Source organism: Watersipora subatra, chromosome 4, assembly GCF_963576615.1.
Source record: "Watersipora subatra chromosome 4, tzWatSuba1.1, whole genome shotgun sequence".
NCBI classification, from domain to species: domain Eukaryota; kingdom Metazoa; phylum Bryozoa; class Gymnolaemata; order Cheilostomatida; family Watersiporidae; genus Watersipora; species Watersipora subatra.
In genome coordinates, this window is record NC_088711.1 from 54,294,985 (window position 1) to 54,309,487 (window position 14,503).

Sequence of the window (14,503 nt, forward strand, 5' to 3'; positions counted from 1 at the left end):
CTGCAGTGCCATTTGAGTGCTAATATTGCATTTCTCAACCATCAGTACCTTTTCTTTTTCGATTATCACTTTGGTCGTGGGCTGTATGACAGCGGAATATCACTTTGGTCGTGGGCTGTATGACAGGGGAATATCACTTTGGTCGCGGGCTGTATGACAGGGGAATTTCTAATTATTATTCTGTTAATTCAGCCTGTTTTATTGCCACTGCAATAAAATGGTTACATTCTATTGCACGCAGGAAGTGCTGTGAAATGCTTGAGAAGTCAAAACACCACCTGCCTTCATACCTGTATGCAGCTGAGACTTCCCTAATTAGCTTCTTGTCCATGCAGTTAATCAGTAAATATGTGAGCCACTGTTCATGTTTTTAAACAATCATCAGACCCCTAGCCGTGAACTGACATTGCACCAGCAAATATAGATAGAAATGGAATCGATAAAATTTTGCAATAACATTTAAAATATTGGTTCTATCATGAAAATATAGCTCATGGAAGTCAGTCGAGAAAGTGCCAAAAGATACATATATTCATACGGATGTGAAGCAATAAATACTTTGAACAGTTTGCAGATATGCGAAACGTTATCTCCCATGATAAAATGTTTTGATAAACGTTAAAAAATAAAACAATGAATCTATGAGTCATAATCTTGAATGTACCGTTAATGCCAATGACCTTTGACGTGAACCTAACATGGCTGCCAAAGTTATTACTTTGGAGTTCATCCATGGACAGAAAGAAATTTCGGATTGGATTAAAATTGAGTTCAGTTAATATGGGTTAAAAAAATTGACCTTTTCATGTCTCATAGACCATCAGACAAATATTGACACTTTGATCAAACTTTTTGAAAATGGAACAAATGCCACGTAGGCAAGTTTCTGAAAGGAGAAATTCGCAAAGCTCAATGTATGAGCTAAGAGAGCAGAAGGTGAAAAAACGGCTATTAAGTTGGATTAATACCAAGATGGATGAATTTTAGAAGTTTCCTAACTGAGAATATTTAAAAACACTTTAACTATCTGTTCCCCACCCTCCGCCAAGGCAACCAAAAAGCTTGGACTGCGAGCAAAGTTGATAAATTATGAAGGATGGGCAGTTGTAATGACCTTGAATCACCAAATTTTTTCTTTTAAAATATTTTACTATAAATGAAGACTAGATTAACAAATACTTAATGCTAAGATTAAGTAGTTGGAATAACCTCATATCCGAATTTAATAAATATTCAGATTACGAATAAAGAGTGATGATAAACTTATTTTTATGCATCTTGTGGGAGAATAATTTGAAAACATTACACAAAGACTTTGTAACCTTTGCTGTAGGACTTTCAATCAATCCAAGAAAATTTTAGTTCTACATTTCCATCTTATTACAAAAGTAATCGCTATAAAACAGTTGTATTTAGCATTAATATTTCCTTGACACGTCAAACAAGACAGACTTAGTACATACATACATACTTCGATATTAAATTACTTACTATAAAAGGTGCAGTCAAGTAGCAGAATGAAAAGAACGTGATACTTAACTTGAACTTACTATTATAAGATTGATGAGGCTTTAAAAGTTTAAATAGACATTTCTGAACTTTATAGCTATAATAAACTAACACATGAAATGCCACGCTTGAATAAGATACACGCACGAGTAATATAAACATTACCAAACCATAAACTTCATTCAGAAACATACCACAAACTGCGCTTAGGAATATGGTTGCCACGAACCAGAGGAAAGCCTGACCCCATTCTATGTAACTTTGCATTGAGTTTTGTAATTGACTCGTCGAACAAACCAGCCTACTTAAACTAATAATAAAATGGCCGAATAGCCTGTGTTGAGTATTTCTAAAAATGAAAGAAACAACTCCTGAAGGTCTGTACAATAATGATGACAAGCTAAGCTATGCTTATACAAATGCCAAGCTATTGGCGGGATTTTTATAGCAATACTTTTCGAGTGTCGCCTGCAGAGCAACAACTAGTTGTACATAATTATAGTTATTTTCAAATATTTTTTAATCAACTCTGAACATCAAATAACATTGCCTGAAAATAATGGCAAAGATGCAATCAGCCATGTCAACCCGTGAAACCAACACAGAGGCAACAAAAATTACCAGAAAATAGAGCAACAGACAAGGAATGTCTTATAATATCTTAGGCAAATACATAAGATACAACAGAAATTAATGTTGGGTATGACTGTACACTATGTTAGGTCCAGCGGTTTTAGAAGGTGTCAGATACTGTACATGTTTAGGCCCACACGTTGACTGACAGGTGTCAGATACTGTACATGGTTAGGCCCGCACGTTGACTAACAGGTGTCAGATACTGTACACGTTTAGGCCCGCACGTCAACTGACAGGCGTCAGATACTGTACATGTTTAGGCCCACACGTTGACTGAAAGGTGTCAGATACTGTACATGTTTAGACCTGCACGTTGACTGACAGGTGTCAGATACTGTACATGTTTAGGCCCGCACGTTGACTGACAGGTGTCATGAGTTCTTGGAAGAATCCGAATCTACAACAGAAGTCTGCATCAGGTGCATTCACTTGCAGATCCTTTCTGAACTAACCTTTTTTCATTGTCATTACATTATGTAAAAACATTAAAATACTGAAAAATTGGCGTAGGTGTGATAAAATGTTAGAAGGGAAATTTTTTAAACAAAAACCCATAAATCCTAATGTTATGGGGTTGACTTACTTTCTTTTATTATTAAAAGACATTCACCTTTATATAACAAATGCAACCACACCAACAAAAGACCTTGGGCTATGATAGAAGTAGTCTTTTGAAAACTCCTAACACATGATCATATACATGTACAAATAATAAGTCTGTCCTATAGTGTTACTCACTGCAATAGATGCATAAATGAATGAATAGCTGTACATGTTTGTAAGAATACCATAGACTAGATATAGGTTGCGGCTTAGCGATAATCACTAACTAACCAATAGTCAATCGCATATAATAATATATAGGATACTAGCGGAATGCCCGGCATTGCACAGTTAGTAAAAATCAGCTTAAAAACAGTAAAAGGTAATGTCGTTACCTGCAACTTGCCATTAGCCTGGCACATTGCCAATGACTAATTTGAGCAAGCTAGTACAGTGGAACCTCGGTTCTCGAACACAACCCGTTCCAGAAGGTATTTCGAAAACCGAGTTGTTCGAGATCCGAAACAATTTTTCTCATTAGAATAAATGTATGTAAATTTTAATTCGTTCCAAGGCAGAAAAATAACTTTGGTAAAGTATTTTTTTCAACATTTTACACCATAAACTGTACAGTATACTGCATACTATGAATAAAAACGGGTAGATATAGATCGTGTTTAATTTTGATGAAAAGTTTTATTTTATGTTTATAGTTTATGTTTATGTTTAAGTTTTTATTTATGATGATGGAAAAAGAAAACAAAAGTAAACATTTCGTATGTTTTGCTCTTAAAACATCAAAAACATTAAAGGTTAAGATACAATGCCAAAAATTGCAGAAATTGATAATGAAACAGCAAAAAAACGCAACAGATCAGTTACATAAAAATCGTAGGAAAAAGAAGAAACAAAAAGAAAAAAGAACATATAAACAGCAACGGCGAGTTTATTTCGCATCTCTAAAGGAGAATTCTTCTCCAAACAATTTAGGGTAACTCGACCCCAGGGGGTTCGCTCTCTTCTATTCATCCCAAGGGCTCGACGAAGAAAAGCGGTATGTTTTTGGCGTGTTACCCCTTTCCACACAGTGGAAAGGAGTATTCATGAGCAAAAAAGGGCAATTAGCCTGTGGTGATGAAGTGACAGGGGGTAGTTTTTTATTAATGTGTAAGTCAGTGGAAAGGGTGCATTTTATAACATCTCAGACTAGCCCTGGGGGATGAATAGAAGAGAGTGAATCACCTGGGAACTTGATTGAAAAGGTTATCTCCCTAGCAAATCTCTTCGGCGGAGGAGACGTTATCCCAGATAGTTCCTCCCCTTTTGTAAAAAATTTATGAAGAGTAAATTGTTTCTCTGTCTGTTAACGAATGTTTCCATGCGTTTCCAGAACTGTGACAATTCCAATGCGCATGCTCCGGTTTGGTCGATAACCGAATTTATTTTTGAGATCCGAGATGAACCAATCTCAAAATCTTTGGTTGAAAACCGAGTTGGCCGAGAACCGAATCGTTCGGGAACCGAGGTTGCACTGTAATTTAAACTTGCTAATAAGAGCCGTGAGAGCAAGCTTTAGTGACGTTGTGCTGTAACGTAATGCTATGCTTACTTTAATCTAAATAATCACTCATATCGCCCATTGAATCCACTAATTAATCTCACGTAGCTTAATTAGTTAGATATTTGCCTGGTGAATGGTAGGCTCAAAGAGCAAATCCAGCATGCAACAAATATTTCATTTCTAAATTTTAGAATACAAAGCTGTTTGAAAGGTATGTGACGAAAAGTTTAGTAAGGGGGGACTACTTCTTCAATGTGACAATACCTGATTGGTGTACAGTCAAACATTGACATACAAAGTTAATCTGTAGTATATCCAAATTTATGAATATTGGAGCCGATATTCTTGTAGCATATTCTTGTAACGATTGCTGCTGGCTCCGTTCATTATAAATAAAATTCTGGAGATGCTTCAACCGACCATTTATAGCATTGAAACAAATCCATGACCAAGACTAAACCAATAAAAAATTAACATATAAGAAAATGTTTGAGTGCAATAGTACATTAGAGACCGGTGCATAAAAATGAAGGTTGTGCAATGTTTAGAGTTGCGGTAGAGATGGCGATACAATCACACCCTGCAACTTACTCCAACATAAAGCAGGTAAATTATAACCTGCTGACTGACTGGACTGATATATACTTCACTCTTTTTATACTGTTTACATTTTCTTATTCTTGTTAGTCTCTTTATCGTTAATTAAATACTGTGATGCCTTAAAACACTTTGGAAGTTAGAATTCAGTTGAATATCGTAAGATGGAAATAATTTCGAACGTAGAGTCAAATAATTACTTGACTCTAGAAACTATCATATGTTAAAACAATCATATGTTAAAACAATCATATGTTAAAACAATCATGAATTGGGGTCTGACTGTATTGCTATATACTGTACATGTACATAATTTATAATATTGTAACCCAAAGAGCTACGTGTAAGCCCTAAAATAAACAAATAAAACTGTATATGGTCTGATCATATCTGTACAGAATGTTATCTTCCACCATGAAAACAATAAATTTCAATGTTTAGAATTTAGCCTACATAATCATTCAAAACATAATTTTACAGCTGTTTGGTTTACATATTTGAAATCAGGACAAAATGAGGATTAATTTAATATATAATTTATATAATATTAATTTATCGACAAAATTCACATTGAATAACAATGTTGTAAATAAGAATATTAGTTTTCCAACAAAGGGGAAACAACAAGTTTATTTTTGCACCCCGCTATGGGCCTATTATATTCTATGTAACATCCGTCTACCACTCAATCTAACCAATCACAGATAAGCTAAAACAACACTGACTGCTAACCATTGCCATGTCTAATACTTCAGCAACTGAGGGTTAAATACGTGATATTAACAAAAACAATTAGATGCTGCTAAGATGCAAAACTGCTGCTGCTAAGAACTTAGCTTTTGGAAAGGAATTCTTCCGCATCTACAACTTTTGCAAAAAATGTCTTTAGAAGTGAAGACAGAGAGACAAAAGGGTTCATTACCTTTCTTGGTCTTCTGTAAGTGCTCCTCCCTGTCTTTAAGCTTCTGTATAAAGACTCCAGCCCGATTCTTACGGAAGTTCTCAAAGGGATCATTGGCATCGACACCTATCCCCCTGTACATGTCACTCGCCGCTCTCACATCCGCTGCCTTCACAGGATCAACAATTCCCTGCTCCGAGGCTCCCAGTCCAGCGCCTCCCCAACCTAGAATCAAGATAATTACTTGTACCTATTTGCATATACATAGGAATAAACAGTTTAACGATTTGATCGTTGCGGAAATGTAAATGAACGTGATCCGAATGCTTTCATTAAAGACAAAACTTTGATGAAAATCTGCTTCACACAAACAGAAACATTTCATCACAACTGAGTCTCACGATTAGCGGGGAACAACTCCTTGTTTTGCAAGATAATATAAAGCCTTAGCCGTGCCTATTCTACCCTTAACCATAAACACTTCTTAACTCTGTCACATCTCATAGTGCACTTTCTCAGAAGGGACATACAAATAATTAACCAGAGAATTTAATCAGTAGACAACTTGTACCACTTGCATCATTTGTATAACTTGTACCACTTGTATAACTTGTACCACTTGTATAACTTGTACATCTTGTATAACTCGCATCACTTGTACCACTCGTATAACTTGTACCACTCGTATAACTTGTACCACTCGTATAACTTGTACCACTCGTATAACTTGTACCACTCGTATAACTTGTACCACTCGTATAACTTGTACCACTCGTATAACTTGTACCACTCGTATAACTTGTACCACTCGTATAACTTGTACCACTCGTATAACTTGTACCACTCGTATAACTTGTACCACTCGTATAACTTGTACCACTCGTATAACTTGTACCACTCGTATAACTTGTACCACTCGTATAACTTGTACCACTCGTATAACTTGTACCACTCGTATAACTTGTACCACTCGTATAACTTGTACCACTCGTATAACTTGTACCACTTGTATAACTTGCACCACTTTTATAACTTGTATAACTCGCATCACTTGTACCACTTGTATAACTTGTACCACTTGTATAACAACTAATTGCACTATGAAATACGAATGACTGTAAACAGTATATCTTTTTATTTCATTAATTTTATTAGCACAGCTTTTTATTTCCTACAATATTGCAGTAAACAAGTGATAGACACGACTTTATCTGAACCATGTGTTGTAGCATCTTAACAGGATAATTGGTCAAAGGTAGATACCCCTATGTTACCTATAACAAATAATGAAATGTAATAAAAACTGTTTTAAATGCAGCATAACAACTGCACATTGTGTTTAGACTCAGCTGCAGACGAATTAAACATTTCAAACGATTTCAAAGGCCAAACGACGATCACACAGTGTGTTCTTAAAAGTTATAGATATTCTAAAATAAACTGGTAAAAAAGAATAAAAATAATTTATGAAGACTCAATATATGAAAAGAATAACATCAGGCTGTCTCCGGGCTCACAGTTTGACTTTTAATAAACGTTATAAACATTTGCAACAATATGAAACTTAGCATGAACATATAAACTTTATGATAAAAAATTTATGACAATGATGATATTTTTTATCTATCTAATGTAAAAATAATTCGTAACAGGCATATAAAATTATACTTGTGTACATACATGTATAAGCGGCGTATACAGGTAGGTTGTAAGGTTGCGTTGTGTACGGTATATACGGTACATACGTGTATACATGTAGGTTGTGCTTATAAACCATATAAATCTCACCCCTGAACTTTGAACATAAACTGCATATACCACTTACCATTACCCTCATGAAATAGTACAAAACCCTTAAAATGTATGATTCGAAATGGTCACAGACAGAAGACTAACAACTAGTCCACAATATATCAGTCAGGATGGTCGGTCTCAACAATGTAAACACGGTTTGTAAATTATTTAACAGACAAAATATAGTCGCTCTACATGAATATGCCGAGTACAACCTTGATATGATAACAATAAACTAAACCAGTCTACAATTAAAAGCAAGTTGATGAGAGAGTGTACATTCAAACATATTCCTGACGACAAATGTCACTCCAAACTAAGTAGACATTTACTAGAATGACTGTATTCCCTAATTCAACACTCGGCAGCTGGACAACAACTGAATAAAGATGTAACCCCTGACTTCCTCGGTAACCTAAAATTATTGTTTCCTGCGCTTGCATGATCGGCTGATGTGATCACTTACAGCGCAATTTGGCTGGCAGAGATATCGATTGAGACATAATTTAGCAGATTTTTAGATGGTGTACGTATAGCTAAGTAATTTTGCTGACAGGTGCTGCCATTGATATTTGTTTAATAATAAATTAAAAACAACAGATTACTGAAACATTTTTTCAGACAATGAATGTCTCCAACAGCCCTGATGAAGACTATTGGAGATTTTTTTGCTTCTGATGAGAGAGTGGTCAGTACTTACCCATCTTCTTCAGCAACTGGGCTCCCTTGTTCTCCAGTCCAAGAGGTGTTTCAACATTTGGTGGAGGGAACATTCCGCTACAAATTAAAGGATAGTGAAGGAAGATAGTAAACTAATCTATCATTTTGTATTTAAAAGATTAAATACAAAAGGATAGATTCTATTATATGGGATGGAAGTAAAAAGCTTTCTTGATGTGGAATGCTTCTACTCAGAGTCAATTACAGAGTTCCCCAGACACGCTGTATGAAGTGTTGTGAGAAATCTTGCCACTACAAGAAATATGAGCGATTGAGGAGTGAACACGGTCGAGAAGTGAGCGAAGTCGATAAGTTGCAGGAAGGATACTGAAAGGAACGCGCTGCGGACTTTAACGACTCTATCGGCATATTGTCTAACAAATGAGTGTAATGTGGTGTCAAAAATTTAATAGTTTTTACAATCCACAAACATTCAGAGGTGGCATGAGTCAATTGGGTTACACAGGTCGATTCATAATATTTACAATATCACGAAGCAAGTAAAAACAATAGTCTATAATCTAGTCAATATAAATACAACATTAAACAACATTGAATCAAACTTGTAATTTTATCTTTTATATTATGCATGCAGTTTTTTTCATGTTGCAGGCACACCAGTCTAGGCTGGAGGGAGAGCTGATACACAGGACTCTACCAGTTTTAAGACTCCAGGTTCACAGTTGTCTCCCAAGGAGGAAATACACCTTTAACTGACCGATACACAAGGCCAGTATGTGTGAACATGATGCCGATACGCGGGGCAAGCGTGTTCTGCTGGGCACTGCAAATCTGCCTCCTTAGATATATATATTTTGTTGATGGGATTAGTTTGAACTCCATTGTCTTCATCTAGTTAAAACTCTAGCGATATTATTGGTGCGCTTTGTAAGTGTGCGGAATATAACCAAGTTTACAAGAGTTGTGTTCTATTTCAGTAACTAATAAGCCTCTCAAATAGCATGTGATGCACTAATTTAGACCAGAGCCTTCTCAGTTTCATGTTCATTTTGAGCAATAAATGTAATTAATGGACATGTTAAACTGACACTCTAACAATTGCACCAACCGACCAACCAAAAGAATTCCATAATAAATGTACATATTATGTACGTTGTTATTACACCTGATGGTATCTCACAGCACACTAGACCACCAATAATAGTACTAGTAATGATAATGGACGACTCAGCAAGTATGTAGTGTCCATCGCTCAACTGAGGCTAACTCTCATTGATCAATCAACTTGTGTCCGAACCTGTGATACAGCAGCGACTGTATGCCTAGCTACAGCCAATACCTACACCATGGGTCGACTATTATAGTATATTGGTGAGTATAGCCATAGTTTTATGAAAACCATATCTTGGCTGGAACGTTTACACAATGGATTCCTTCACGTCAGCGCTGGTGAAAGGAGCGGCTTAACAAAATAAGCACAAAACACAACGCTGGCAGATATGTTTGCGATAAAATGGATCGATTGTGTACATACATGTATTTTCACATTGATTTTTAAAATTCATCGCCCAACCTTACTCATGTACTATGCGTATTTCATAATATATCTACACCTGCCATGGTCTATTGAAACCACTAAAGGTTGGTTCACACTGTATCGCAGTATGATCATTGGTGATAACATTGTTCGCACTATCTCAAACCCATCTGCTTTTGCATCGAATAGACAACGAACAGAATTACAGCGACGGCGTATCAAAGCGGATAAACCATGACATAGTGTTCTCATTACACAATGCTGTCCCTGAGACAATATAATACTACTCCCGCAGCAACTATCATGAAGGGAAATACAGATCAAGCAATCCGCAGTAGCCAATCACCATCACCGCAGTGGTACACATTGCATGGACTGTAATGAGTGCGGGCGAAATATTGGGAAAGTTTGACAATTTTGTTTCTCGACATGTCTGCGTTGTTTTGGCGATGTCATCCGTTTATGGTGTGCATAGTCGACAAATGATAGCAAGAGGACAACCCAGAGGACAGAGTGTAAACCAGCCTTCAAGTTTGGGACGATGGCATGTAGATGGCATATGTTATTGCGAATTGGTTTTTATAAAGGATGACTCCCTTTATTGCCTAATCACCAGACCATTACAAATGCACAGCACTCTTTCATACTGTTAGAGCTTTGTTCAGACTCATAAGGGCATACAGACATGACAAGATGGCTATCAAGCGTTGATAGACACATTCATCTAGGAATCAATACATCTCAAGAAGGCGCCAGTTATTGACCCTTAATAACCAAATACTGAATAGGCTATATTTGATCTGCTTCTGCCTACTGCTCACAAGCTATGTACAGTGGACAATCGACCATATGATTTTAATTTCAGTGTTGGCATGAAAAGGCGAAAATGCTATAGCCTATAGAGGATTGTAGAAACCCACAGTAATTATCTAATGCAAACACACCCTAGTAAAAATCATCAAGATTTTATATACATACAGAGCATATTAAAAAATTACTACAAAACAATATGTTAATCTTAGTAACTATAGTTATCTACAGCAAGTTGTGTGTATTTAGTGGTTATGATCTGCAATAAAATGTAACTTTACAGTGTACTATGTGCAGTACATACTGTAGAGAGTTCTTACATTCGAGACATATGTACAAAATAACCTACAGGATGAAATTATTTGCTGAGTTAAATTTCGTGGAAATTGTCTTTTCACGCATATTCGCAGACTACAATATTCGCGCATTACCGCATTCGTGAATAAACTAATCAGTGAAAGCAACTAGCAATAGAGTAAAGCCTTCAGATGCATATACCACGTGTTTAGGTTTCTATTTAGTTATTTATTCTGCACTACTACTCGTGTACCTGCACTACTGCTCATGTACTTGCACTACTGTTCGTGAACCTGCACTACTGCGAGTATACCTGCACTACCGCTAGTGTACCTGCACTACTGCTCGTGAACCTGCACTACTGCTCGTGTACCTGCACTACTGCTAGTGTACCTGCACTACGGCTCGTGAACCTGCACTACTGCTAGTGTACCTGCACTACTGCTCGTGAACCTGCACTACTGCTAATGTACAACCATGCCGAATGATTGCAACATTTCCACCTGGTTAGAAATAAATTCGTCAATCCTATAATCATTGTTTTGCAATGATTTTGCCTCTGATGCAGCACATTTAAACAATAAAATAAAATACTTTGACGTAAACTTGACCTTTGTACCTCCTCAGGGGAAGGTTACTCAATTTATATTTTATCCTTCAAATGAACATTAACTGAAAACGATGTCGATAATAACGAACGGTGATTATAGATAAACTGTCGATAGTGTACATAACCTATTGCGTACTACGAGTGGCTAGTATGGCTTCGCGCAGCATTTGCGTATGACCAAGAGCCAAGAAGTGGAGATTTAGTAGGCTTTGTACAAGGTGCTTCTGATTAGTAAGTAATTAATTAATTAGCCAATCATGCCTGTACTTAAATGAAAGGAAACAATCATCGGCCTGCAATGAGCCAATAAAAACATGTTTACGGCTCACCTTGAGCTTAGTTTTACTTTGCAACAACTTTATTTGCTAACTCTTGCTCTATTCGCTAACGCTTTGCTAACTCTGCAACACATTTGTAGCTTTTTTACGGCATCAGCTGATATTGTTAATACATGTCGTAGATGATTTTCATGCTGACTAATTTGGTATCGAAGAGCATAGACCGTGTCATGACGATTTACATGTGCCCATGTCAACTATTAGGTTTTACCGCATATTTAATTCTGTCCAGGCAAAAAAATCAATTTGGTAGCAAAAGGTTAAGCGATGATATTACCAAAAGTGTGTAGGCAAGTGTTCTTAATGAATTAGGCATTAGCTTTTGTTAATGTAAAATTTTGACAATGTTCATAGAAAAGACCGTGTGGGTAGCAAAAAATAAAAGGTTGCTCTTCAAGACCGGCAATATGATATCAAATGAAATTTTTCATTTTTCAATTTCACAAAAGTGTATCAACAAGGATATCATTGCGACCATTGAACCAGCATTTATACAGACATCGACAGTGGCTACTTACATAACTGGCATATCATCTGGTGTTGGAGAGCGTCTATCAATACGGCTTTCTCGGCGAGGTGAATACGACCTTGATCGTGACCTTGACAATGATCTTCGTCTGAAAAAACAGCAAAAACATGAGATGAATGGTTAGAAGTTGAATATGTGGGAGAGACCCATAGATATATATACCTAGATTGGCCAATAATAGCTATTATATATCTATGGAGAGACCAGACTGCATTTAGAATTCTGTTCCTTCTCAAAGCCCAGAAGCACTCTATAAATGTAGGTCACACTTCCCAAACAGCACATACAGCGTTAATATGTCTGGTTTTTCTTTAATTTGATAATAAATACTAAACCTACAAGGTTTGCAAGCAACAATATCAGCAAGAGGATAAGCTTTCGAATATAACAAAAGCGCAAATGAACCATGTAGGGAGTTGTCTGATCCTGTTTGGTAAAATTTGCAAATGTAAAAGCTGAGCGGGAGGTGATATTTTATGTTAAGCAGATTTCAAAGAATTATGGTTATGGATTTTTTAACAAATTTTAAGAGTTAGACAGCAACTTAAACATTGCTAAATCTATAACATACCAAAACATCTGCAATGCTAAAACAATTGTAGCTATACGTACATAACTATAAAATGAAAAATGGCGAGAATAGACATTCGTGTAGAAAGCACATGGAAGTTGAAGGAATTGAAAAAATTGAATAAAAAAAATGCCAAACTAACATTGCTTGCCTTTTACACTTGCCGTAAAACTTCTATTTGAATGCCATGCGCTCTATTTGAATGCCATGCGCTCTATTTTTCAACCCTTCCCCTATTATTAGTGGCGGTCAAATAGAGGTGGCATTCAAATAGAAGCTGGTGTTCAAATTAAGGTGGCGTTCAATTAGAGGTTCTACAGTATTTGGCAGCAATCTTATTTTCATTCTTGCTAAAAGCGGCGGTTAAAAACTAAACATTGGCTCATGTACTATTCCTATGACACAATGACGATAGAACAGTTTTCCGGAAGTCAGAGGGACTCTACAACATGTACCTTCCATCTGGAGAATTGCTCCTTGATCTCCGTGACCTCCTCGGAGAGTGATGCCGAGGAGAGTGACTGCTGGATCGAGAGCGTGATCGGCGCTGGTCCCTGTCATCTCTCTCCCCAGAGCGTGACCGAGAACGTGACCTGAAATAAGAGAGAAGCGTTAATTCTATCCTAATCCTAATTAGGAACATGCCTATGCATAAACTAGGAACATGTTGTACTTAATTGACTTAGAAAACAAATGGACTCAAAACCAAAGACTTGGTTGCTACAACGGCAAAAACAAAGTTGATGTGAATACCATGCGGAGTCGGTTCGCTCTTAAACATTCTTAGGCTTAAGCGGTAAATGTGGAGCTACACATCGACGAAATGCATCCTTTTCGTACACAATGCGTTGGCGACACGCTTCAAAGCACAGTTGATGTGGAATTTTGAAAAGAGTATAATGGTCTACATCGACAGAAAAACAAAGCATCCATAAAAAGTTGAAATATTGGATTCTAACAATATAAATTCCATATTATTTATTTCCAACTCCAGCTAGATTCCTCCAATATTGGCTTAAGAATGACGATGACAACAGGTGATGTTTCACACAAACTATTATTAATATGTGAACAAAGATATTCTCACTTGTAACAGACATACGATGGCCTCGAATATAAATTGAATCTGTTGATGAAACATTCCAGATAAATTTTTGACAATTAAATGTGTCAAAACCCTTTTGTTTAGAGTTGAATTAATGTCAAAAACTTGAAGTGCATTTGTACTTGGGCTGTCTTCATCGCCAAGACGGAATTGCTTCCTTGAGCAAAAATACAGCAATGCAAATAGCTGTATTAATGTTACTACTATTATTATGATTAACATGATTATATTACTATCACAAATTATTAACGATCCATATTAATTAATAAATATGCAGACAATACTTCAATGATGGTGACGGAAAATCAATCAAAAATGTCATAACCTTCACACATTCATATTGGTCAACTTATTTGTTAACTCGACGCATATTTAGGTAACTTCGATATGTTGAGCCATAGCAAATATCTACACAGGTCTATGTGTCGGCGATACATTTCGCCAGTATGCGCGTGCAGCTTTTACACCGCTTCACAAAACCAAA

General features: G+C 36.4%; 1 protein-coding gene across 1 annotated transcript in view; it reads right to left on the bottom strand.

Moving 5' to 3' along the window:
- Positions 1-541: 541 nt before the first annotated feature.
- Positions 542-14,503, bottom strand: part of LOC137393318 (calcium homeostasis endoplasmic reticulum protein-like) — a 61,768-nt gene continuing 47,806 nt past the window's right edge. Inside the window, exons 14-18 of the mRNA XM_068079815.1 lie at positions 13,370-13,507; positions 12,333-12,431; positions 8,242-8,318; positions 5,769-5,972; positions 542-2,542 (exon numbers count right to left, since the gene is read on the bottom strand). Of these exons, the coding sequence (XP_067935916.1) occupies positions 2,517-2,542; positions 5,769-5,972; positions 8,242-8,318; positions 12,333-12,431; positions 13,370-13,507 (544 nt within the window). The 3' untranslated portion in view covers positions 542-2,516. The remainder of the gene's footprint in view (positions 2,543-5,768; positions 5,973-8,241; positions 8,319-12,332; positions 12,432-13,369; positions 13,508-14,503) is intronic.